At 47.6% G+C, this 27,606-nt stretch overlaps 1 protein-coding gene across 1 annotated transcript in view; it reads left to right on the forward strand.

Moving 5' to 3' along the window:
• Window positions 1-27,606, forward strand: part of DNAJC11 (DnaJ heat shock protein family (Hsp40) member C11) — a 69,381-nt gene that overhangs the window by 23,385 nt on the left and 18,390 nt on the right. The window contains exons 2-4 of the mRNA XM_047873556.1: window positions 1,303-1,432; window positions 4,493-4,566; window positions 11,183-11,284. Coding sequence (XP_047729512.1) covers window positions 1,303-1,432; window positions 4,493-4,566; window positions 11,183-11,284 — 306 coding nt within the window. The remainder of the gene's footprint in view (window positions 1-1,302; window positions 1,433-4,492; window positions 4,567-11,182; window positions 11,285-27,606) is intronic.

Consider the following 27,606-nt stretch of genomic DNA (forward strand, 5'->3'; position numbering starts at 1 on the left):
AGTAAAGTTTTTCCTTTTTTCCTTAGTGAAAAAACTCATTAGTCCTGGAACTGGAAGGTAATGAAAAGTTGTGGAAATTCTAGAAAAATGTGGTCAAACGTTTTCCCTTGTAACCTTGATCCCTTGATCAGTCCCTGTACTGGTTCTCCTTGGGGACACGTGTTCTGAGGCCTGTTCCTAGTGCACTGTCGGCCCTGGCATTCTCACCAGGGACCTGGTCCCGTTCTCTGCCCGCATGGCTGGTTTTTTGGTCCCTCTGGTGTGTCATCGGCAACCCAGAAGTGGGCTTCTATTGTCAAAATGGTGAGGGGGTTGCCTCCCAAAAACAAAATGTTCTTTACTTGACCGGTCATCTGGATAGAGCTGCCTGTTCAGCATCACCTCGAATAGACCCAAACGGTCCCGGAGGCTGATATGAAATCACACAGAATGTTTCCCCAAAATAGAGCCAAGGGGCTGGCCAGGTTGGTGGCTCGGTGTTCCTAGGGCCTCTGAGGGAGTTTGTGTCTGAGGACATCTTGGTGGCTGTGCGGCAGGCAAAGCAGAGTGTGGGTTTTATCCTCCCTGCCCCTCCCCCCCCCACCTTCTGTGCGGCTAAAATACACTCAGTCCATTGTACTTACTTGGTATCATCTGTTCTTCCCATGGTGCATGTTTTCCCTCAAACTGAGGACATGTGAGGACTGGGGAGCTGAATGCTTGGGGGGAGGTCTTCTGGGTTTGTGGGGGAGGGCTTTTGTTTCTATAGGATAGCAACGCATTTTTGCCCACTTTCTGTGCTCCCTTTTAGAATCAGAGATTGAATCGGAGGCTTGTGTTGGTTTTACAATTTTATTTGTGGTTTTTATGGGTAAATCTTCATCAAGGTTCCTTTGTCAGAAAACTGGATAAATGCATGGCCTTTCTGTCTGATGGTAGATAGCTTTTTTCCTGTCTGAACCAGTTTTCTGTTGAGAGTGCCTCCGCGTGATTTATTTCAAATAACTTGGGTTAGAAAGTAAGCGGGTCTCTGTGACGTTTTTAGTTTCAGCTCAGAGCACATTGAGCCAGTATAGAGACGCATCTGATAGCAGCATTTCCCAGCAAAACACAATTGCTGTTGATGTACATAATTGATCACTTTATTAACTGTGGAAAAAAGAAGCCTTATTGAAGCCATAAAGCATAACTTCATTATGTCCAGAATGTAGAAAGCAAACACATTGGAGAGTGGCTGACAGGTTCCCGTTTCAAGGCTGATTCTGATCACGATAATATTCAAGCAGCATTGATTGTTCTCTAACTGGATTTTTCTCTCCGTAGGCCTCCTCGGAAGAGCTGAAAGCTGCCTACCGGCGGCTGTGCATGCTTTACCATCCCGACAAGCACCGGGACCCGGAGCTCAAGTCCCAGGCGGAGCGGCTGTTTAACCTTGTGCACCAGGCTTATGAAGGTCAGCAAAGGGCTAGGCCTCGCGCACATGCCCTGGAAAGCAGCTGCTCGATTTTTAAGAGGCTTGATTTGTAGAGGACAGAAAGAGAGTCCTTAGAGGTGCATGAGAGAGGAGGTTAGGTTAGTGCTTTTTTACTGACAGGTCCTTTGAAAGAGTGGTAGTTTGCCCTGGAATCAATGTGTCCGGTCAGTGGGACATGAGAGTGTGAGCAGAGCAGACGGGGGCCGGGCTGCAGGGAGCACTCAGGCTCTAAATCGCTCACTGGCTTTCTTCTAAAGGGAGCTCTTCCAGGTAAAAGGCTGATCGCTTCAGACAGGCCCTCTTTGTTCTCTTTTTTTATGAGAACATTCACAAGAATGTTTTTTTTTACTTGGACATCATTTTATTGGCTCCGGAGCATTTGGTTAAGGAAAGGTTCTAACAAAAGGAAGAAAATGATGTTAGGAAGGCCAACAGGAAGTAGAATCAAGTAATTCAGGTTTTTATACTTACATCTTAGGTACTTCAGAAGGAAAATTTTGTGACGTAGCTGTGTATAAAATATTGAAGTCGGGGCGCCTGGGTGGTTCAGCCAGTTAAGTGTCCAACTTCAGCTCAGGTTCATGAGTTCGAGCTCTGCATCGGGCTCTGTACTGACAGCTCCGAGCCTGGAGCCTACTTCCGATTCTGTGTCTCCCTCTCTCTCTCTGCCCCTCCCCTGCTTGTGCTCTCTCTCTATATATATAAAATCAAGAATAAACATTAAAAAAATTTTTTAAATGTTAAAGTAACTGATGGGTCCAGTTTCTGTTGGAGATGGTGGAAAAGCTCTAGCAACATAACAGTGATGGTTACACGACACTGCATGCACCTAATGCTGCTGAAGTATACACTTAAAAGTGGCTGAAATCAATTTTATGTTATGCATATTCTGCCACAGGTTTATAAATAAAAATTTAAAAATATTAATGCACTCTTAGAATATATGCCAAGTAAAATAAGTTATTCATTCCGGAACAGATTGGTGATTTGCTCCTTAGTTGAACAGACCAAAAATTAGATAATGTGTTTCTTTATGAAATAAAGACTTCTCGTTGTTGGGTGCCTGGGTGGCTCAGTCGGTTAAGCATCCGTCTTAGTGTCGGATCATGATCTCACGGTTTGTAGGTTTAAGTCCCCCATTGGGCTCTGTGCTAACAGCTCAGAGCCTGGAGCCTGCTTCAGATCGTGTGTCTCCCTCTCTTTCTCTGCCCCTCTGCCACTTGTGCTCTGTCTCTTTATCTCCCTCTCTCCCTCCTTCCCTCTCTCTCAAAAATAAACATTAAAAAAATTTTTAAGCAATTTTTTTAACTTTTGGGTTTTTTTAATTTATTTTTGAGAGACAGAGCGTGAGTGGGGGAGGAGCAGAGAGAGAGGGAGACACAGAACCCAAAGCAGGCTCCAGGCTCTTGAGCTGTCAGCACAGAGCTCAATGCAGGGTCGGAACCCGTGAACCATGAGATCATGACCTGAGCCGGAGTCGGACGCTTAACCGACTGAGCCACCCAGGTGCCCCAACATTAAAAAAAATGTTTTTTAATCTATTTTAAAGACTTTTTGTTACAGACATAAAAGCATATGCCATATTTCACTTTATGGTTTTATCAAAAAATTGGATTTTACTGATGAGGAAAACTCGGGCTGCAGTGCGCGATCCACGTCTGTGGTCAGCATTGGGTCTTTAGCAGATTTAACTCCTGCTCAGAAGCCTGTTCCTTTTATCGAATCCTGTTGTCTGAATGGCTGTGTGAATTTTACCATTGTCTAAATTACCCCCGTAGCCAGCTTGTGTTGTCCTGGAGATTCAGGGAAGAGTTAACAGAAAACCCGAACGGTTCTTGAGGAAGTGCTGTGGCAGCAGAGCCGCCCCCATGCTCAGCCTCATGGGGAGACCAAGGGAAAGCCGTGAACAGATAAGTCCCTACGAAATCCTACAGATTAGCCCAAGAAGTCTGCCTCCCACGTCTTCCAGTGGTCAGCACTTCTTTCTTCCCCGTTGGATTTGCGTATGGATACAATCATTTACATCGTTTTTTTAATTAGGCCTAAAAATACATGGGAAGTCTCGAGGGAGAGAAGTTTCGAAGGTCTTGCACAGAAACTGGCAGAGGAGGTGAGGAAGGGAGCGACCACTGGCTTTCCTGACACTTGCATTCTGTTCGGATGTCCTTCCAGTAGCTCTGTCCCTCGCTGAAAAATCTTTTTCTGATGTACTTATTTAGGTGATGTGGCAGCCACCGTGGTGACAGGTGACAGGTATATATATAAAGCTTATTCAGACAGGCTCTGATTGTAGAAAAATCTGATTTTACGATCAGAGCCTGTCTGAATAAGCTTTAGAAACTGGAATTAACTCTTTCTTTCTTTTAGTTTGTTTGCTTACTGTATTTTTTTTTTTTTTTTTTGCTTATTTCTTTATTTAAATCCAAGTTAGTTAACATATAGTGCAGTAATGGTTTCAGGAGTAGAACCCAGTGATTCACCACTTACCTGTGACACCCAGTGTTCATCCCAACAAGTGCCCTTCTTAATGCCCGTCCCCCTACCCACCTCCCCTCCAGCAACCCTCAGTTTGTTCTGTGTCTTTGAGAGTTTCATAAGATTTGCTTCCCTCTCTGTTTTTATCTTATTTTTCCTTCCCTTCCTCTGTGTTCATCTGTTTCGTTTCTTCGACTCCTGAAATTAACTCTTTCATCCCCAGCTACTATATAGACTGTGGCAGAAACTTAACCAAATTTGTTAAAAAATAACTGTTCTCCAGTGGCCTGAGAGTGCAGCTTCCTACCAGGTGCACCTCACAATGAAGAATTGCTCGGACACAAAAAATCCGACATTTCTCATTTGTGTCCCACCTTTAAGCACATCCTGGACCAGATCAGATAGGCAGTTAGGGGGAAAGATGCACAGGGGTGAAGAGTGCCTCTCGGTGAGATTGTGCTTGGACAGGGAGGAAGGGGAGGAGGTGGATTTACCTGACGACGTTGTTTCCAGCTCTGAAAGGTGAATTCCGTGCTTTGTAAACGTGTGATTTTTAATTTGCAGTGCTCAGCGACCCCCAGACCAGGGCCATCTATGACATCTATGGGAAGAGAGGCCTGGAGATGGAAGGATGGGAGGTAAGAGAACCTGTGCATCTGGCGTCCCAGGAAAGTCTTTAAACATCTGCAGAGCACCAACCCCCTGATCCCACAGCCTGGGACCACGTGCTTGAGAATACTGGAAGCCGCGAGAGTCCCTTCCTGGCTTCATATTTCGGTGTAAGAGATGACTTCTAGGCTTGGCTATGCCTCTGCGTACCTCCGTGTGCTCAAGCAGGTCAGCCATCCAGCTTGTCCTCTGTTTCCTAACCTGTCAGGTAAAAAGCCAGGGGCATAGGCTGTACCAGTATTTTCTAACCCCCGGGAGGGAACAGGCTGGTTGGGGGTCTGATGGAAGACAGTTTCCGTAGGGGTGCGGTTCTGTCTCCACACGCATTTCCTGCCACCCTCCACCGTTCTGTGCCGCTCCCTCTGCCCCAGGTTACGAGTGACTGCATTTGGGACATGTTTGTGTTGGTAATGTGCTGTACGTGTGAGCAAATGGAAACACAGAAAAGTTGACAACTACTGGATTGAATTGCCCAGGAGGAAAAATGTTCCCCTGGCAGCCATGCTGTGTAAAAACAGTTACTCACATTCACGCAAGCTTCCGTTCTCCCTTTGCTCTGTCGCTGACTAGTCACAGAGCCTCGAGCAGGTCCATGTTACGAGTGCGGGGAGGGGGAGGGGCAGCACGAGGATCAGATGGGAAGATAGGGGAAGATGAATACGAAAACCAGGGGGAAAACCCTTAAGTTGCTGTAAGAACATATAGGTGTTAGTACTTAATTTCATTAAAGAAACTTGGGTTTTGACGCCCCAGAAATTGTAGGAGGCTGTTAATGTTAAATTGGCCATTGTTGATTTCTTTCTCATCACTGTATAAATTACCCCTGATGTTCTTGTGGTATTGAATCTCAAGCCTGTAAGCCTGTCTCCTCTAACTAGCATTAAAACCTTCTACAGACCGTGGGATAAAGAGTACAAGAGAAGCGAGACAGCTTCTGGTTCCCTTTCCACTGCTGCTTAATATTGGTGGCTTGTGGGCCATGTTCCACCCGCGGCCATGTTTTGGTTGCCCACGCAACAAATTGTAGTCGCTATCATTTAAAACTCGGGACATTTTGCATAAAAGTCCGGTTGTCTGTCTTCTCTTGGAAAAATCAGAAAATCTGGTAGCAGTGTATCTGACTTCCCCTGCGAGGAACAGCAGTCCACCAGATCTCCTGAGCCTCTGCCCTATGGGCAAGGCTGTGCCGTCGGCCCTCCCGACACTTAGCACCTCCCGTGGTCTTACATCGGGCCTGCCCTTCATCCGCGTGTCCTGCCTGGCTCCAGCAGGCAGTCGATTTCTGGCCTTTGGTTTGATGGAAATAGCAGTGCTTCAGGTCACATTAGCTCATCGTAGCAAAGCGTTAGGTCTAATAGCTAAGCATTTTTTCATCCTAAAAGGAAAATAGAATCTTGTTGTATTTACTGACTTTCTCCTCACCTTGTGTCCACCACGTTCAAGCTCCCTTGTTTTTTGAAGACGTGGGTCGGTTATAGTGTTTCGTGGTAGCAGTCAGCGCCGCAGAAAGGCTGCAGACTTCTCTTACATGCCCCTCCCTTCAGAGTCAGGGTTGTTCATTCCCAGCAGCATCATCCCAACTAATGGAGCGGTGGGGTAACATCTTCCTGGCAAAATATTGTGTGGTTTCCTATCACCAAACCAAATTATCTCCCTATTAGCAACAAAGCAAAACCGCATGCACAGTAGTGATTATACAAGTATGTAGGCAGTCATGGATGGTGAATGGGTAAGTTTTTATATGCATATATTTTAGTAAGCTACTTTAAGAAAATCAAGTTCTCATCGATCAGAATTGGCTTTTTTTGCATTGATTCTAAGCCTTCACTGAATATAAAAATGACTTCAAGGAAGAACACCTGAAGATCCCCTCCCAGATGTGCACTAAGAGATGTATCCGTGTCTAACACATGAGGGGAAAATTGAGCCCCTCATTCAGGCTGTGAATGAAGAGTCTCAGTGAACTCTGGAGCACTCTGTGGGGCTGGCATCGCCACTCCTAAGAGGAGACCCCTCCCGCTGCTGGCTGGTTCACACAAGGACTCTCCTGCATCAGTCAGAGCTGCTTCCCCAGGGAGGAAGCTGAGTTCCCTTCATGCTGTTGCTGGTGTTATTTTCTAATTGCTGATGGTATCCATTTGCCCCACATCTGTTAGTCTGAACAGATGGGGTAGTCGCCAAAGGGTGCTGTCAGAATCCTAGCGCCTTCAGTCCAGAGATGTAAGAGCCCACCCCAGGCGTAGTGGCCACTCCCTGTCCAGCAGAGGGGTCACCCCCTTCTTTTGGTGGCCGCTGGGGAGCAAATGGGAGCTTGTTCGGGCTGCACTAAGTACCCTGCATTCAGTCATTAGGTAAGTTTTCATTCCTTGTTTTTGTCTTTTTCTTAATGTTTATTTACTATTGAGAGACAGAGCATGAGCATGAGCATGGGAGGGGCAGAGAGAGGAGGAGACAGAATCCGAAGCAGCCCGAGGCAGGGCTCGAACTCAGAAACCACGGATCATGACCTGAGCCGAAGTCGGACACTCAACTGACTGAGTCACCCAGGCGCCCCCCCCTTGTTTTTGTCTTTCAACCTTCAAGAGGCTTTGTCATTCTCCGGCAGGATTCCACGGGAACGAGATGCAGAGGTTCAGGCACACCCACATGCAAAGCCAGCCCTTTCAGTTTTCCAAGTTGGTTAGCGGGTTTGTGTGGATACCCACGTTGGAAATGAGATTGGCTTCAGAGTGGCAAGGCTCACCCTGAGCTGGGAACGCTTGGTGGTGCTCAGTCTGCTAACAGCTCGCCAGCGGAATGGAGAGCACATGCCTCAGTAGCCCTGGCAAGACAGTCCATCGTGTCCTTTGGCCCAGACCGTTCACTGTCTACTTTTGTCTGCAGCCCCTTACTTTGTTCTTATTTCACTGCTTCCGCTCTCTTAGACGTCAGTCTTACCGTGTCTAAGAAGGTAACCTGCATTACCAAGAGCTGCAGGGTGGCCAAGATCATGAAAACAAAGGCTTGAAAGCTCTCACAGACCAAGGAGACAGGATGACTGAATGCAGTCCCAGAGCCTAGACCGGATCCCCGAACAGACAAGGGATGCGAGTGGAAAAACTGGTAAAATCCAGAAAGTCTGAGTTCAGTTCACGGTAGCGCACCAAGGTTGGTTTTGAGATTTGGCAGCCGTCCCGTGGTTACGTAAGGTGTGAACATCGGGAGAAGCTGGGTGAAGGGTGTACAGGAACTTTCTGTACTATCTTTGTCGTTTTTCTAAAGTTCTAAGTAATCTTCTAGAATTATTCCAAAACAAAAGTCAGGTAGCTAGAATCAGAATTTTCAGACCAGACGGTACCTCGGGAATCCTGTAGTTTATAGCAGGGATCTGAAGTGAGAGATCAGGGGACCCCCGCTGAGGCCACCAGGAGGTTAGAGGCAGTGTGGGACAGCCCGCTTTTCGCCAGGCTGCCTTGCTTTTCAGGGTCCCTGTCCCCTCTCCCACAAGGGAAGTCAGTCTTCCTGGCTAACGCAGGGACAGAACTAGTTGGTGAATGGATGGTTAAGGCGAACAGTCCAGGTGTGTGGATTCACGGGCTGCACATGATACGCTCTGTCATCGAGAACGTCTGGTATTTACCAGCTGTAGTGCCATTCAGGAAGGTGTGCTCCTGGGTGTACAGGAGGGCACATGTCTGAGGGTGACCAAGATGGAAGACGGTGACCTGCCCCTAGCCTGGTCTTCCTCCGTCCCCACCAGAGTGCACACCGTGTGAAGGAGAGCATAAAGGCCGGGGGCCTTGGAAGCTGGAGCGAGACGCCCTGCCCGGCCCCTCACTGCTCGGGAGGTGCCAGCCGTCCTGACTTTGCAGTTAGCTCTGATTATGCGCCAGCTCTTTGCCAAAACTCCTGTAAAATTGACTAGAAATGGGATGACTTAACCCCTGTAGAGCATCTGCCTCTTCAGTTCACCAGGGAGTGTGGGAGAGGGAAAGGGATTTGTACCTATTGATCCAGCCAGCAGAGGTGAGGCAGCTATAGAGTTTTTGAAAACAAATCTTGTTCTGCTCTGGCCTCTGTGGAGCCTGACACTTTCTGGTCTTAATTCCTGGAATCTTACGAATCTATTTTAAAAATACCAATATAGGGGCGCCTGGGTGGCGCAGTCGGTTAAGCATCCAACTCTTGGTTTCGGCTCAGGTCACGATCTCTCCACCGGTTTCGTGAGTTGAAGCCCTGCATTGGGCTCCGTGCTGACAGCGCAGAACCTGCTTGGGATTCTTTCTCCCTCGCTCTTTGCCCCTCCCCCACTCGCACTCTCTCTAAATAAATAAATAAACTTAAAAAAAAAAAACAGCATAGAGGCACATACACCACATACACGGAGTCAGTGTCGCTGGGTAAGTCTGGCTGGTCAGACTCGTGCTCAGTCTGCACTCTCAACACCAGCGTCCCATTGGGCAGACTACTCCGCGTGAAGCCTTTTCGTCCAGATAGAACAGCCCAGTTGCTCCAGGACCCGTGGAGGGGGCTCTTCCGCTTCCCAGCCAGACCCCCTTGGCCGTGGTAATGCGTCACGTAGGTCGCCACTGGTAGGTTCCATAGTCACAGGCCCACCGAATCTGGGTCCCAAGGTCACAAAGAATTCCTAAAATATTTTAAATCCTTTTTTCCTGATCCATCTTGACCTTCACGGTTAAATGGAATAGTTGATTACTTATATTTCCCTGAAGCTCTCTTGTCTTTATTTTCTGTGATGAAGGGAGAGGCTGACAGGACGCGGGGGCGGCGGGGGGGGGGGGGGGGGGGGGGCTGGAAACTGAAGCACTGAGCCTCACTTCCGCTCTGTCCAGGGCAGGGACTTCAGGTGGGTGGGTGCCTCACGCCCTCATCTTTGGAGAAGTAGGTGAGTCAGTTAAATACAACCAAGGGTGTTGTTGTGAGGTAATGAAGCAGTCACTGGCGTGCCATTTAGGACTTTCATTTGTTCTTGGATGGTTTTTAAGTGTTCTATTTTATTTTTGAAGTTTATTCATTTGAGAGAGAGCGAGTGCACACATGACTGGGGCGGGGGCAGAGAGAGAGAGAGAATCCCAAGCAGGCTCCGCACTGTCAACACAGAGCCCGACTCGGGGCTTGATCTAATGAACTGTGAGATCATGACCTGAGCCGAAATCAAGAGTCAGACGCTTAACCAGCTGAGCCACTCGGGCGCCCCGTGTTTTTATTTTAGAATTATTGATTACATCTGGTTATTAGAGGTGGAAATGCTGTTTTCCTTATTTTTTCCTCTTTACTTCCTGAAAGCATAGTAAACACATTTCTCAGTATGCTTTTGGCTAAGCCAGTTTTTGTATTTATTTTTCTATATTGCTGAATGATAAAATAAAGGGACACAGAACCTAGAACGTGACCCGGTTTATGTGAGAATGCACACACACATACGTGTATGCACAGAGGGTATCCAGGAAGATGCATTAAAAACTAGATGTCAGCCTGGGAAAAGGAGGATGGCGGAGAAGAGGGAGTGAGCTATAGGCCAATTGTACTTTTTTCCTTTATATCCTTCTGTACTATTTTGATTTTTTGCTGTAAGCATGTATTTTTTTTAAACAATTTTTTAAACTTGTGATTTCCAGGATTGCTTCTTCTCACATCACCTCCCTTTTTAGCTGTTCTGTGAGCAGCCTCTCGAGGCGCCTCTGTGTTTCTCCCACTGATACAAGGAATGTGCTCTCTGGGTTTGTCCCCCACCCATCTCATGACTTTGTCGGCCTGCCCCCACTCTCGGTGTTTCTCCCAGGCCATGGCATCCTGGACCCCTAGAAATCATGTGGTGCAGTTCCCTCTTTCAGAGATGTGGGGCCTGAGGCCCACGGTGGCCTTTTCCTGCCTCTTTGAAATCTCCATTTTGTGATGAGCTAAGAAAAGCCAAAACGGAACGCCTTATTTTCTCATAGACTTGTCATTGTGCATCCCTGAGTAGTATTGTGGACTGCCTTTTGGTACCTGAGTACTGTTTTATGCTAAGGCCCATCTGGCATCATACATTCTCAGGGTCGTATCATATTGAAGGGGGAGGAGTCCCACGGTGTAAAAACGCCCAGGCCTGATGGCTGAAGCTCAGAAGGCATCTCTAGCGATGGCTCCAGCACCCTGGGGAGAGATGACAGGGCAGTTGTGAGCACCTTCGTCCTCTGCTTTCATCTTCAACGTTTATTACTGGGCTGGGACTCATTAGGAAATTTAGACCACGAGACTTAAGGCGACGTATTCTCTGTAAGATTCCTGCAGCGTCAGAGAGAAGTTTCCCGAAACGAAGGAAACCACGCTTACGTCTCTCTGGAGAGCTGAGGGGAAGCATCGCCTTGGGGATGACCGGAGGGCAGAGCTGAGCGGATACGACCCTGAGCCTGAGCTCACCAGGGCCTGGGTCTGTGGGAGAAAGGCTTGTCGGGGTGTCATTGCTGCTCTCAGAATCCCAGGGCGAGGAACAGCCGGACCTGGGCCACGCGAATGCGCCGCGTTAGCAATGTCCACTCTTGGTGTATGTTTTCCTCGCTTTCTGGGTCCTTAACTGCCTCTTCCTCCTGACTGTGCCTGCAGGTTGTGGAGAGGAGGAGAACGCCAGCTGAAATCAGGGAAGAGTTTGAGCGGCTGCAGAGAGAGAGGGAGGACAGGAGGCTGCAGCAGCGCACCAACCCCAAGGTAAGCCGGGCCCGCGGCGGTGAGGATGGCGTAGGCCTCATTGCCAGGCGGCAGGCCTGAGTTCAGTGGTGAGAGCGGACCGAATTGGTGGAACAAAATCGTGCGTATTTTATCTCAGAGCAGCCTCTTTCGGGAGAGCAGCTCCTGGTGGCTTTCGGCTCAGGACCTGGAGAAAAGTGTCTTGAACCCTTGAACCGTGTGCAGGGAAGACCAAACCAATCCCGAGCCGAGGAGACTTCCCAGGCGGCAGCACAGGCAAGGTCCCTGAGACCCTTTCCTGCAGTCGTGCCGCCCAAGCCCTTGGTGACAGTCAAGGGACACTGTCAGCAGCCACCTGACCCTGCTCCGAAGCAGCAGGACTCCCTGCAGCACTGGGGGTGTGGGACGTTTCCAAACTGCCTTACGTGGGGCCCCGGCTCTGATCTGCCTGGACACCGGTGCCGTGAACACCAGTCACCAGGCTGTTCTGGCAACGAGGTGACCCCCTTTAACAACATCAAGTCCCCAAGGGACTTTGAGTCCCGTGACCTAGTGACGGGCCCGAGTCTGAGAGCTACTTTTCGGTCCTGTGGATGATACCTTTTCCTCTGATCTGTTAGAGAAGCAGATTGTCCAGAGTGCACGCGCCAGCCCCGTGGCAAATGGGGTGTCTCCGTCAACTTGAGGTGCCGGTTGTGTGAATGTCTAGTCGAATGTGGCCCCGGTGTCCTGTTCGGCTGCACTTGACAAGGGCCCTCAGCAGCCGGACTCCCTCAGTGTGGCCCGATGGCCTGGCAGGCAGCCTGAGATCTCCTAAAGAGAAAGAACAGAGGCTGGCTTACAGCCCGGGCATTGTGATAATATGAACTTCTGATCAAGTACATTCTAGAAAGGGGAATTTTTTTTCAAGACTCCTACAGCGTTTAGAGGACCGTATCTTCAGAACACTCCCATCTATTTGAAGCCTGCATTTCAAAGTATATTTATAAATGCCGACACCTCTCCTTCCTGCCCAGCCTCCCTGCAGCAGATGATGGCGTCAGTGGTGCGGGGCCGTCTTACGGTCGTAGGAGAGCAGAGAATCGAAACGCTGGCTGAACCGACTCGGGGCGGGTGACACGGTGGGGAGCACCAAAGGTCTCTGCGGCGCCCTGAGCCGTGCTCGGGGGTTCCCTTCGCGGAGCCAGTGCTCAGGGCCACGCGCCGCGGGAGGTCTGGTTTGAAAGTCGGTGTCGGCAGATGGAGTGAGGGTTGAGGAGACGGGGTGGGGCCTGGCGGGAGCAAGCTGTTGCTGTGGAATCTTTGCCGTTCTGGCTGGAGTTATGCTGCATTCCGAGCAATGAAGGGGAAAGAGAACGTCACAGTAGCCTGAGCCTCCGTGTCCTGCGATAAAATTGGCCATCTGGGTGCGCGCAGTGATTGCTTATTGGGATTCTGTGGAAACGTGTCTCCGGGCCATGTTTCCGTGGAATGAGAGAGCACAGCTGTGACCATTTCACACAAGCGTGCGAGTTATTGTAAAATTCCTAATACTTTGCTACTTCCATAAACTGCTTCCAAATAAATAAGACATTTTCTATCCAGAAATAGTGAGTGATAACCAGATGTTTGGCCATGCCGCATTTTGAGGAGAGCTTTTATTCCATTTCTGAGGGTTTTGCTTTTCATGATGAGTGGAAAGGTTTGGGATGTTCTCATCCTAAGAAAGGGGAGATCTCCTCTCTTAAGGCCACAGGGGAAGGACACTGCCGATGACCATCGGGCTCAGCACCGACCTGTTGTCACAGGGGACTGGCAGGCGAGCACATTTGTGGCACTGCTGTCTGAGACTTGGATGGGCATTTCTCTCCGTTGTTACCAGTAAGAGTTTGTTGGGCAGGGATCTGCCGGTGGGATGTATGTATGAGAACGGGCAAAGAGGTCAGGTGGGAAAAAATGGTAGATGGGAAATATTCCGACACGGTGATGCGGGACCCGAAGCAAAGCGCGTGACCTGTGTTTAGTTTTCTCATCTGTAAAACGAAGCCGCCTGACCTTCCTGACTACCGTGCGAAGTTGGGAAATGATTGAAACAATAGGAAATAGGTGTTAATTTATTGGAAACAGACAAACGTGCTGGGTCGATGCAAAGTGGTACTCATTAGGTACCATCGAGGTTAAGAACTTTTGTTTTTGTGTCTCCTCCAGCACTGCGTGGGAAATACTTGGTTTGGTCAGGTAGTTCTGGGCCCATTTGGGTTTGGATGGGGTCTGGCAGTTGGGATTTCAAAGTGGCCCTCTGACAACACCGTCAGCCTTCTCCCGTGGTCTTGGCCTTGTGGTGTCTCGGTGTGGCCAGCTACCTGTGAGTCTTGGTTTGTGTGAAATGAGCTTTGGAAAGCACAGTGGTGCTTAGAAACGATGAGCAGAATCCCCAGTTCCCGCGTGGGAGCCACCGATGGCACGCGTGCACACGCACACTCACACACGCCCAGACGCCAGAGGCAGCACGGTAGCGCTTTCCACCTGGAGTCCGGAGCCCTGCACTGGGATTCTGATTCCACCCTCTTGTTCTGGGCCCGAGGTCAGGTCACTTCTCCAGTCTTCGCTCTGTTTCCTCTTGGGTGAAATGAAAGGTTTGCCACAAAGCCCACTGCTTGGGGTCAAGAGACTCCAAAGTCCTTAGTCTAATTGCCCCTGTTTTCTGTCTTTGCTGCGTGAGAGTAGAGTCGTGTTCCCTGCTGGAAAACGCGAGGCTTGGGTTGCTGGTGTCCTGGGATCTCCCAGGCCCTCACACTGAGCAGGCGTAGGGGGTAGTTTGCGGCCGGCCAGACGATGAGGCTCCTCCACACCGAGTGCGCCGTGCGTGACTGGACTCTGACTGGACCGCCATGGCCATCCTCCCTCCCTCTTCAAGATCTTGGTTTTATTTGCTTATCCATCGACACGTCTTGACTTTCAGAGACTTAAGATGATGCAGTAGGGTTGTTCTGTGCCATGTTCACTTCATACTGATTATTTTTATTCCTTTCTTTGTTAATGGCCATAAACCTTCTGTCTCTCTGACGGCAGCCACTCTGGGAGTCTAAAGATGACAGGTCTCAGGCAGCGCAGTCGGGACTTTGTTACTGCCTCCTAATGAACTTGTTCCCATCCCGTGTGAAGCACACTGTTAAGTCAAAGAATGTTGGGGGGCTGTCACTATCTGCCTCTGGGGGTATGGACTGCTTGCTTTCTGACCCCTTTACATAACAGTTCCTGGAGATCGGCACATTATTTCCTGGACCTTCCGTTCTCCTTTCGCTGTACAGAGCTTAACGTAAACTCCCTGGCAAGACCTCCTTTCTGATTTTAGAAAGGCCAGCTTATTGGTTTGGTTCCTGTAATAGCTTAAAAATAGAATCCAGCTGTATCAGGAAACATTTAAAAAATGTATCAAGGAAGACCTATAACAGTAAAAATATTTTTAAATCCCAGCGTGTTTTCATAAAGACACAGGATTACATTACTCAATTATTTTTAAAGGGTTTTTGAAAAGCCGTGTTTCACTTGCCATGGCTAATGATTATAGGCATCCGAATGAGCCTGTGGCTATGACTTCAGTCTGTTCGGTGGAAATGACTCTGATGTCATAAACTGACTCGGCTTCGCTGACAGGAAAGTCGTACAGAAGAAAAGCTGTTCGAGCCCATATGTTGGTTGCGCTCAATGTCAGGAAGGGGCGACGTAATGTGTGCAGAAATGGGCAGCTGTCGAGAGTGAAGAAATTGGGAAGTTGGCACGGAAGAGGGGACCGAGTCCGAGAAGGCTGTTGGATAAAGCAGAGCTTTTGCAGAAGAGAAGGGCCGGCTGCTGTCCCCATCCTGGTGGCATAACCACTTAGAAACAAGGTGTCAGAATTAGACTTCAGTTTATGCAGGGAGGGCGGCCCAGGGGGGTGGCGTCCTTGGAAACTCTGGTAAGTTTGAGATTGATCCTCCAACATGAGAGAACATGGGTTCTGACTTTGATCCCAGAATGAATCTGCAGAGACCATCTCACAAGAGCCACCATGGGCTCGTCAGCTATAAAACAGGCAAACTGCACAGTGCCTCTTAAAGCAATTGCCTCTTTGGGTGGAATTTTCAGTTAGTAATTGAGAATGCATTTGACAGAAATTTCTCACATTATCCTTATGGCCAGATAAAATACAAACATGAAAATAATTCAGAATGAAACATTCCTGGCTGAATGGACACCTGATTCTACTCAAAGAGGGTTGATTAATGCATCATCCCCATCCTGGTGAGAAGCTTCTCCTCATGGGAGAAAGGCTGTAACTTGTCATGCTCAGAATTTCTGTGAATGATGTCAGTGAAGATGTGTTTGTCATATTCACAGGTGACCCAAGGCCGAAGGACAAAACCAAGATTCTAAAAGATCCCAGTGAACTAGAATGGCAAGGTTAGACGTGCTAGCTAAGAGAAGGGGAGACGAGGAAATGGTGGTCTTTATTTGACTCAGTGTTAACAACAGTTTAGAGTATTTTGCAGGTTAGGAATGAGTACGATAAAGATGATTCATTTATTCACAAAGCAGTTTAAATTGGGTGCCTGTGAGGAGCCAGATCCTGTGCCAGATGTGGACGTGCAGCAGAGAATAACAGACAAGACCCTGCCCTCTTGGGTACTAGCCGAGAGAGACAATAAACACAATGCATCAAGCATATAATACGTTAGAACGTGACCGTGCTATGGCGGGAAGCTAGGTCAAGGTCCGGGGGGAGGAAAGCAATTTGAAATAGGGTGGTCAGGCCTTGCTGAGAGGATAACATTGGAACAAAGATGAGACAAGTTATCCATGTGGATATCGGGGAAGAGCCTTCTGGATGGAGGGAGCAGCCAGTGCAGAGGGATACTGGATCTGGTATGTTCGAATAGAGGCAAAGAGACCAGTGTGTCTGGAACAGTGATGGTGGAAATTATTAGCAGCTGAGGGCCAAGAGGCACATCTCCATTTCCCTGTTGAAAAGCAGCAACTGGCCTTAATTTGTGACAGTTCGAGAGAACAGAACCGACAGCACAGAGATGATTTTGGCTCCGTCTAAGGAGCAGTGAACGAGGTGGGCTGCTGGGGGCTGAAGGAAACCGCACTTTCATCCACCATCTCGTCCCAAACACAGAGCAGCAGGGACCTGCGTCTTCCAAGTGGGGGGAAGGGGGGCAGTTATATAATTAAGATAAAAATAAGTTTTCCCGGCTGTTCACAGAGCCAGTGTGGGAGTGGGTGCCAGGCCGGCGGGTGGTGCTCCGTCCCGGCTGGAGCGCTTTGATGACCTCTGGCGGTCTCCAGGCCCTGCCTGGGAGTCGTGGTGTCCCTTGGTTATGTTAGCTCCTCCTGAAGAGGAGGCCTCTGAGACTCCGCGGCACAAGAAGTCGACGGATTTTTAAATATGCATGTAAGACCTTTCTAAGATTTTAATCATTTTTAAGTAGATGCTAGTTTTGCAGTCTAAGGTGTGGGGAAATTTTTTGCAGGTTTTTGTGGTCAGAGTAATACGCGTAAGTAGTTTACGAGTCGGGTACCAGGCTTACTGCAGAAACAAGCAGCCGCCCCTCCCAGCACCCGTCTTTCCCACCTGACTCCTGCCCCCACCCCACCTGACCCAGGAGGGACGTGCCTCTGCTGCCCCCTGAGCTCTTGCTTGAGACGTTTCTTCTGTATTCCTGAGTTGCACATTTACACTGTTCTGTTTTTCCGGTTTCCCCCGGTCAGTAAAGATAAGGATGCAGTTCCCCAGCATCCTTGTCCACCCAGCGCGGTTATAATCGCCCTTGGGGTTAAGTGAAGGTTCACCAAATAAATGCTCAGCTGAGCCAGGCGGGTGTACCACGACTACCAGACCTTTCTCGAAAGGCCTTTTCCTTACGGTGTTAGTAACTCTCTCTCTCCCTAGGTTCCTTTGACGAGCTTTCTATAAATCTGTCACTACTTGTTTCCAGACTGTTGGATTCAACCTTCCTCCTTCCATCACACTCCTTAGATACTCTCACCCATCCTGGTGGCACCCCCTGCCCCCAGGATCCCCGCTTCATCCTCCCTGCTCCCATTCCAGTCTGGACCCTGCTTTCCAGGACTGCGTACAGCTGGGGCCCCAGGACTTTCCTCACCAGCTTCCTAGGAATGCCTTTTCGTTCAGTCAACATCCTGAGCTGCACCAAACAGAACCTCCCTGTCCTCGAGGAGCTCGGAGGCCCAACCCTTTCCTGGGTTGGCTTTCCGCCTCCCTGTCTTCCTGATTGATCCTTTTTTGGGCATCCTCCAGTAGCTCATTATAAAAGATGCCTGGAAGGCAAATTTCTTTGTCCTTTTTTTTCTGCTCTAAGTCTTTTAAAAGAAAAAATAACGTAAGGACTACGCATATATACACATACAAAGGATTACGTGTAATGTATAAACCGTAACAGGAGTGAGGAACATGTAGGACTCCACCGCCTGACCCCAGGACAAGAGTACTGCCCACACCTTGCATCCGCTTCCATGGCCCCCGCCTGCCCCACCTCCCTGCCAGAAGGAAACACAATCCAAATGGCCATCCTTGTGTTGCTTTTTAAATTTTGCCATAAATTGTGTGTATGCTTGGGGCGGCCTGGATGGCTCAGTCGGTTAAGTGTCCGGCTTCGGCCCGGGTCATTGATCTCAAGGTTCGAGCCCCACACTGGGCTCTCTCCTGACTTTGCAGAGCCTGCTTGGGATCCTCTGTCTTCCTGTCTCTCTGCCTCTCCCCCGCTCGTGCGCGCTCTCTCTCTCTCTCTCTCTCTCTCTCTCTCCTAAAAATAAATAAATAAGCAAAAAAAAAAAAAAAAAAAAGGATGTAGGCTTAAGTAATACACTGTTTGGGGTCTTATTTTTCAGCTTTATAAAAATGCTACCATGCTATCAGTAGTCCTCTGGGACTTGTTTTCTACCCACACCTCATACTCTTTTGGAGTCTGTGTGCTTCTCGTGAGGCTGTGGCTCGTTCATTGTCGTTGCTGTAAACCAGCTCACCCACCCTCGTTTCCGGGGTTTTGCTGTTAAAGAACATTCCGCGTGTTCTCGTGCTTGTCTCCTCGTGCACACACGTGCAGGGGTGTCCACGAACACCTAGATATAAAATTGATGTTCAGCTCTTAAGAGATGTCGCCACCTTGCTTTCCAGACTCTGCATACCTCAGAAAGTCTTGGTTGTATCTTTATCCTCAGCTAAGTATAAAGCGTGTGTGTGCATACGTTGGACAGTATACGTGTGTCGAGACACGTGTTATGAAGTGAGTCTACCTCACTATTTAGTTACAGCTTCATATTTAACGTGAATATTCCTGCTCTATGTTTTAACATCCACGAAGTTTCCTCTTCTCAGATGTGTTGTTTTTCTAATTCATGGGAAGGTGCAAAGTGGGGCTCTGGTGCTTTGAGCTGTAGAGACAGACGCCCTGCGTTCACATCCCATCTCAGACACTTCGCCTCTTTGTTCCTCGGCGTGTTCATCTGTGAAGTGGAGACAGTGGCGGTGTCGTCAGTGAAAAGCTGAAGCGGAACACGTGTTGAACACTTGGGAGAGTCCCTGACACATAGCGTTCACCACGCTGTTTTTTATGATTAACGCAACATCTCTTATTTTTCTAAGGATATTCCTTACAGGTTGTTTGCCATTTTCTTTGGCGTTTGTATTCTCTGCTTCTTTCTCCTTCTTTCTGATCTTTACTTGGTTTCCGACTTCCGTGTTGGAGATTTCCCTCGAACGTGTGGTAATAATCTCTGGCTGTCTGCTCCCGAGGAGGGAGGCAGAAAAGCCCAGGCTTGGCAGGGTTTGTCACTCGCGGCCTTAACTCCCTCCATCCTCGACGGAGCTTAGTGTTGAAAGGCCTCTTCTACTCAGCGGGTGGTTGCTCTCTGGAGAGGAAACCCCCAGTCTCTGGCCTAGCTGCGGTAGGGGCGTGGGGGGAGCGGGCTGGGAGATGACCCTGTTTCCAGGGCCTGCCCCACCCCTCCCGCCAGACCTGGCATGCCTTCCCTTGATGTCTTCAAAGATCAGGCCTCTGTCACTTGTCCCCTTAGTAAGCAGGCAACTCCTGGGATGCCTGGTCCCTCCAGTGCCTCAACCAGCAGAGGCCTGGTTTCAGCTTCCTCAGCTCAGTGACCATCTCCATCCTTTTCCAGTTTCTAAGGCTTGGTTAGCACCTCTTCTCTATCACCTCTGTTATTCCTTGAGCCTCACTTTGGGAGGCAGGAGGGTTTCAAGACAACAATACTATTGGTTTAACCAAAAATCCACATTGGTTATTGGACGTAATTGTACCAGAAGCCTTTGGTTTGTCCGTCATCATCGAGATAGAAGAACAAAAGAAAAAAAAAAAAGAAAATAGCCACAGCTCTGTCAACCACAGCTTCTTCGTTTGAAAGTCTGTCGGGAAGAGGGGCGCCTGGGTGGCTCAATTGGATAGGTATCTGACTTCAGCTCAGGTCGTGATCTCGGGATTCGTGAGTTCCAGCCCCACATCGGGCTCTGCACCGACAGCTCGGAGCCCAGAGCCTGTTTCGGATTCTGCGTCTCCCTCCCTCCGCCCCTCTCCTGCTCACTCTCCGTCTTTCTCTCTCTCAAAAATAAACACTAAAAAAAACTGTTTTTTAACTGCAGATTCTCAGAGGAGCTGCACAGGAGTCTGTCAGGCTGCTCCCGGGGACTCTGCATCTAAACTAGCAGGCTCCCAGGGAGGTCAGATGGCGGCTGACTTGGAGCTGCTGCAGTAGTCTGCAGGCGTGAGGGCAAAAAGCTATCTTGCTCACAGTGCTTATTTTTATTTCATGGTTAAAGAAAACAGGGTTGACTTAAGAATGGTTCATTTGGTGGTCCAGTGTGGTTGTAGTTTAGAGGTTGGAATAGATGCTTAAAAGGTGATCTCTTCCTCCTATGTTTACCTCCCTGAACCTTTGAATCTTAAGAGTTGGTGATTTTTATTAAGTAGTTCAAAACCTGAGAAACTAGTAAATCAGATTCATTTGCTAAGTCGTGCTATATTCTCACTACCGTGGCCTGATTGAAGATGGTTTGAAACCACGGGGAGTGTCCTCCCTGGAGCCCAGTCGCTTCTGGTCTGGGCAGCGGAAACTGCCCTACGCGACAGACTGATTCTTCCATCTCCAGAACAGATCACAGAGGTCTTAGTTGGGAATCTGTAGCTGCTGCCTGTCCCACTGACAGTGTTTCATCGGTATCATGAATGCATGTAAAGGACTTTATAACTACCATCGTGTTCTTTTTATACTGTGATGGCAGAATTGAGTACCCTAACACAAGGCTCAGCCAACCGTGGCCCACTGTCTAGGTTTCTTCAGCCCGTGAGCTAAGAATGGTTTTTATTACATCTTTAATGGTTTTTAAAAAATCACAAGAGGGGCATCTGGATGGCTCAGTTGGTTGAGCATCTGGCTCTTAATCTCAGCTCAGGTCTTGATCTCCAGGTCATGGGTTCAGGCCCCTCACTGGACTCCATGCTGGGCATTTAGCCTACTTTAAAAAAAAAGAAAAAAGGAAGAAGAAGGATTTGTGACACATAAAAATGATATGAAACTTGGGGTGCCTGGGTGGCTCAGTCGGTTAAGCGTCCAACTTCAGCTAAGTTAATGGTCGTACAGTCCATAGGTTCAAGCCCTGAGCCGGGCTCTGTGCTGACAGCTCAGAGCCTGGAGCCTGCTTTGGATTCTGTGTCCTTTTCTCTGTGCCCTGCCCCCTGCTCGAGCTCGCTCTCGCTCTCTCTCTCTCTCGCTCTCTGTCAAAAATAAAAATGAAACTTGAATTTCAGTATTCTGAAATAAAGTTTTATTGGAATACAGCAAAGCTCATTCATTTAAGTATGACCCGTGGCTTTTTTGTGCTTTCAGTAACAGCACAGACTGAGTGGTTTCAGCCATAACCATCTACAAAACCTAAAATGTGATCTAGCCCTTGACAGAAAAAGTTCGATGACCCTGCTCTAGAAAACTAAAGTGAAGTGTGCAAGTATTTTCCTTTGTAAACTCTTTTTATTTGAAAAGTGTGATTTAATTACAATTTAATAATAAAAGGACACAAACCTCCATACATTGGATGAAAAGTTGTTGGGAAAGCGCTGGCTCATTAATTTACCCGGCATTAGATCTATTTTATCTTTCTCTTTTCCTTGATCTTTTTGATCTTCTGTCAGAATTCAGATGTTTCACCCCTCAAAGTTGTGACTTCTCATATAAAAGCATATTGTCTTGAAAGTTCCTGAAAGTGAGTTGGTAAGTTGCCACCAAATACCTCATTAGCACACGGAGAAGAAAGCTATCCGGTTCTGGTACTGTGACCAGCCCATTTTCAAAAGGTTATCGCCTTGAAATGGGAGAACAGCAGAAGGCAGACATCCAAACCACTCTTGAAAATATTAAGAGACATGTCCTTGTACACCCAGAATGATGTGATCATTCATGCTCTGGGACAGTCTGTTTCATCGGGTGTGGCTGGCTCTTGAGCCTAACATCCCGTACAGTGGCTCTCTTGACCTTTCTGGGTGAGTCCTTTTCCATAGACTCAGACCAAAGCCTGTTGAATCTCAGAAGTCACCGCTCAGGCGCGTGGGTGGTGGCTCTGTCGGTTAAACGTCTGACTTCAGCCCAGGTCATGCTCTCACAATTGGTGGGTTCACACCCCACGTTGGGGTCTGTGCTGGCAGCTCGGAGTCTGGAGCCTGCTTCGGATTCTGTGTCTCCCTCTGTCTCTGTCTCTCTGCGCCTACCCCACTCACACTCTGTCTGTCTGTCTCCCTCGATCTCTCTCTGTCTCTAAAATAAACATTAAAAATTTTTAAATTAAAAGGAAAGAAACAACAAAATAGTTGAAAAACTGATGACTTGGGCAATATTTTTGGCTTTTAAGGGCTCTTCTACCCTTTGGTACACAGGCTGATTGTCAGTGTGAAGTTAACACAAAGATGTATCATTCTAAAATTTTTCTTTGGGAAAGGAAAGAAAACCATACTTAACATTCTGGAAGTTTTCACCCAATGCAATTAGACAGATAATAAAGGAGATGTAAATAAATATTGAAAGGGCTGTAGTTTTTTGTGTAGGATATGATTGCCTGTCCTTAGAGAACCAACTGAAACCTGCCAAGACCAACAAGTTGAATGAGGCGGCCCGTCAGGAAACCCCCAGAGATAAGACCGTGGTTGCCACCGTTCCTGCCGCACGGACCACCAAAGAGGCTCCCCTGACCGTTCTCCCCGCCTCCTTCCTCGCCTCAGCACAGCAGCCCGATTGAGCCTGCAAAACTAGGGTGGGACCACGCCATCCTGCCTGAGGCGCTCCAGTGGCTTATATCATTCATTATGAGCCAGCATCCTGACAGTGGCCCGTATAGGGTGACCATCATTCCCCATCCAAACCCCAGGACGTTTTTGAGAGAGAAAAAGAGGTACTTAAAATAATTAAAATTTTACAGCTTTTTGAAATGTTTATTGATCAACACTGATTTTATTATATTGGAGAAACTATGAAATGGTTTATTTAAAACCTATTTTCAAAAATAAAATATTTCCTGTAAAAAAACACATACCTGTGTATATTAAAGCAGATTTTAAAAATTATATTGATTATGTGAACATGAAAGTGGCAGAAGCGGGGCGCCTGGCTGGCTCAGCTGGTAGAGCATGCGACTCTTGATTTCAGGATCGTGAGTTCAAGCCCCACGTTGGATGTCGAGCCTACTTAAAAAAATAAATAAAAGTAGCAGAAGCAGAATCATTTTTGGCACACATTCACATACGTATATCAGCTGTGTTTGTCTCTGATAGTCTGCATTCTGGTTATGTATCAGTGCATAACCAATCACACCAAAACTTAGTGGCTCGCGTGAACAATTGGGTTTTCTCTCCTGGTCCTGTGGTTGACCAGACTCAGCTGGATGGTTCTCCCTGGGGGGGTCTCCTCATATGGGTGAAGTCCAGTGGCAGCTGGGTCACATTGAAGATGACGTTTGCACTCTTGTGCCTCCCAGGTGGCTCTGCTTCTTCTCCCCCTAACCCCGGCTGGCTTGGGCTTCCTCACGGCATAGCAGTCTCAGGGGACATAGATTGTCCTGTGTTAGTGAGCTTCCCCAGAAAGCACCTCCAAAGGCCTGAAAGAAGCTTCGAGTCTTCCTGTGACCTAGCTCTGAAGGCGACACCTTCACACCCACTGCACTCTGTTGGACAAAAGCAAGTCGCAGTCCTGTGCAGAATCAAGGAGAGGGCTCTGTGCAAGGGTCACATGCCAGCAGGCAGGACCCACTGGGAGGCCTTCTTTGGATTCTTACTCCCTCACTGTGGCACCACTGTTTTTCCGAAGAATGTACCTTTAGTGGTTTTTTTTTTTCTTTCATGACATTGCCTACCATCTTCTACACTTGTATTTAGTAAATTTGAAATTTTTAACATATTTGATTCTTCTCTGTATACTATAGTATTCTTAATTGAGAAGAAAATAGTCTAAATTCTAAATTTCTACCTTGTGGAGCATATATTTTGGCCCAAGTATTTTCATAGATATTGTCTTTTTGCCTCCATTTGGAATATTTTTCTTTGACACATTTTTTTTTTTTGTATAAACTGTCTTTATTTATGATCTTTTGACTGCTTCATCAAATTTACATGCCAGCCACAAAGCTGCAGGCAAGGCCTTTTCGTTCCATTCCAGGATAGAAGATAAATTTAACTAATTAAAGATGACAGCTCCACCCAACGATTCTTACCAAAAATTGAGATATTCCAAAATACCATTATGGAATTTCTAAATGAAAAAAACTGTTGGGGCTCTCTTATGCAGTCTGTCCTTCCTCAGGAACTCAATTTCAGAGTTACGTGCTTAATTCCAGTGATTGCAATTTCTTAAATATTTTAAAAGCTACAGGGTTTATTGTGCCATTTTAAAAAGGAGTCCTTTAAAGACTCAGACATTCCTAATATTCAATTTTTAATGCACTGGCACGCCACATTTTTTTGTGTTCAGAATCAGCTTCACAAAAAAAAAATTGCTGGTACTCTGCATACACAAAAATATTTGTACATTTTGACAACTTTAGCTTTTTTTCCATAAGTAGACTATCACAGCTTTTTTTTTTTGTCTGTTTTATTTTATTTTATTTTTTAAGTTTGTTTATGTATTTTGAGAGAGAAGAGGGAGAGCACGAGCAGCGGAGGACAGAATGAGAGAGAGAATATCCCAAGCAGGCTCCCTGCTGTCAGCTCAGAGCCCAACACGGGGCTCGAACTCCCCAACCTCAAGATCCTGATCTGAGCTGAAATCAAGAGTCAGAGGCCTAACCGACTGAGCTACCCAGGTTTTGACACGGTTATGCATCTGTGTGCATTGTAACTAATCCAAGACTGTTTCTACTCCATAGGTCTCTTGATTCAATAAGATACTTGTACTGTAACGCTGTACTTTACCAAAACTGGTATTTGAGTGTCACCACAAAAACAAAATTTTACATTCATAGTGGAACATTCTGACTGGAGTTTACAGTAACATTTTCTCATAGAGTTCCCCCAATTCCCACACCGAGGATGAGGGCAGCACACAACCAGCAAATCTTGGACAGCGACAGGGCGTCCGAGAATCCAACTCCATTCTGACACCGTCTACCTGGAGACGGCATCAGATTGCACAGGTTAGGGGTTCAGTCCTCCAACACTGCTCCCACCCCCGACTTCAGATGCCAGTCCCGAGCCCAAGGCCTATGACTGAGGGCTGCAGATTCCAACACCCGCCCCCTTGGGTTCTTTTAATTCTCTAGAGGGGCTTGCAGAACTCAGGAAAACACTTCAGTTTACAAATCAGCAGCCAGAGCAGGGTCTGGGGAATGGGTACGGGGGCTTCTGTGCCTTCTCCAGACACCCTACTCTCCCTGTACCTCCGCTGTGTTCACCAACCCGAAGCTCTCAGAACCCAGTCCTTTTGGATTTTTATGGAGGCCTCATTGCGTAGTCAGACTGACCTAAGTCATTGGCCATTGGCTGATTCAGCCTCTGGCTTCCCCCCCCCCCCCCTTGGGTGGAGACCACAAGTCGCCTTCATTAACATAATAGAAGACACTTTTATCGCCCTCGTCACCAGAAATTTCTAGGGTTTCTGGAGCTGTGAGCCTGGAACCTTGTGGATGAAGACCAATAATACATTTAGTCATTCAGATGACCAAATATACATTTCTTATAATTCACAGCATTGTACATTTATAATTCTAATCAAACAATTATTAACTAACTGATTTTCTATTTGAAGCATCTGGTTAACACTCACATAAAAGTGGCATCATTAGCAGCTGAGAGGTTCTTTTGCTACTAGAACGAACACACATACAGCTATGGCTTTATCTTTCATGTGTGCATTACAAACCTTAGAATGGAAAAATAGTGAAATCTCTAAATCCCTGCTGCTGCTACCCTTCACTTCTGGGCATGGTCTTTAAAGAACAATGAACTAACTATTAAAGGAGACACTGGAGTTTAGACTTAATTTTCATGTGGTCTGAGTTAGCACTATGGATGGATGGTCGATGTTGAAAAACATTTCATACAAGTTACAAATTCATCGACTTACTGAGAAAATGGAAATTGAGTGCTTGTTTTTGTTGTTAAATATACACTATGTTTAATTTTATTGCTGCCTGAAGAATTTGTCAAGAAAGAATTATCCCCCCCCAAAACAACAAAACCCCTGCGTATTTACCGAATCAGGAGTTGCCCAGTTTTAAGTGACTTATGAACTAGGAATGGTTTTTATATTTTTTATGATCAAAAAAAATCAAAAGAAAAAGTTATATTTTGAGACATGAAAAATGTATGAAATTCAGATTTCAAGGTGAATGAAGAGAGTTTTACTGGAACCGGAGCACAGCCGGGGTCAGCTGGGTGTGGGCTGTTCTCCTCTACAACAGTGACCGTAGGATCCACAACACCTAAAATAGTCACCGTGGCCCTTCACTGAAAGTATGCCACCGCCTGATTATACCACTCAGTAGGAGGAAAACACTGGCGAGAGTATTCAGGCTGCCATCTGATGTAAATATGCAGGGGTTTTGTTATTTTGCGGGAGGTGATACTTTCTTTTTTGATAAATTCTCCACGTAGCAGGACCGCAGGACTGGCCGCCTGTCTCCGCCCGTGTTCACATGCACCTGCCGCTGTCCAGGCACACGGCTGACCGCAGCTTCACGCATGTCCCGGGCCAAGGCACAAGCCACCTGCCTGTGTCTCCTACGGCTCACACCCACACTGAGACGGGGAGCGCACCGTGCACCCCACACGCCCCTAGAGGGGACTGTGGCAGATGTCAGGAGTGGAGAGTGAAGGCCTGTCCACCAAACCCAGTCTGGCTTCTTAGTTTAAGTCAACCACTGACGAGGAGAATACTAGTGATGGTGATGGTAGTACGTTATGTAAACGTGAAAATCTGGGATAACTGCCAAACCAGCAAAGCTGCAGGATTCGGCTGGTCGTCTCCTGGATCTCCCCGCTCCCTCCCCGTGATGTCCACAGATCAGCCACAGGCAGCAACCCCAGCTCCTCCCAAGCCTTGTGCTGTTAGTGCTCCAGCGTCGTCCTCCCTCGTTCCCCTCTCCCGCCTTTGTTCGCATGTCCCCTTCTCAGGGACAGAAACACATGCTCCCACGCTATTTCGGGGGTGGTAGGTGTTCTGGGTCGTGATTGTGGAGGTGGTTTTGCGAGTCTATATGTCTGTCAGAACTCACTGAGCTACGCACTTTGGGCGGGTGCAGTTTATGTTATTATATGTAAATGAAACCTCAGTGGCGGGGGGTGGGGGGGGGGCGCCTGGGTGGCTCAGACGGTTGAGCACCTGCCTTTGGCTCCGGTCGTGGTCGTGATCTCACGGTTTAGGAGTTCGAGCCCTGTATTGGGCTCTGTGCTGATGGTGCAGAGCCTGCTTGGGATTGTGTGTCTGTCTCTGTCTTTGTGTCTCTCTCCCTCTCTCTCTCTCTCTCTCTCTCTGCTCCTACCCTGCTCGCACCCTCTGTCTCAAAATAAATAAACATTTTTTTAAAGAAAACCTCAAAACAGTTTTTTTTTTTTTTTAATGGGCTGCAGGGAACTGAATAAAAACGTGTGCATGGTCAGATATTTATATGTGGGATTAAGAAATATGCCCATTTGAAAAATCTTATGACAATAAAATAATAAACATTGATTTTCTGAGTGTGGAGCATTTTATATCAGTCAGCAAATTTTAGCTTCACATTACTTGAGAGAATATGGTGTTCCACTTCTCATAACTTAATTCTCAGATTAATTTTAGAAAGTGAAGGGCACCTGGGTGGTTCAGTGGTTAAG

This window comes from Prionailurus viverrinus, chromosome C1 (genome assembly GCF_022837055.1).
Source record: "Prionailurus viverrinus isolate Anna chromosome C1, UM_Priviv_1.0, whole genome shotgun sequence".
Classification (NCBI taxonomy): domain Eukaryota; kingdom Metazoa; phylum Chordata; class Mammalia; order Carnivora; family Felidae; genus Prionailurus; species Prionailurus viverrinus.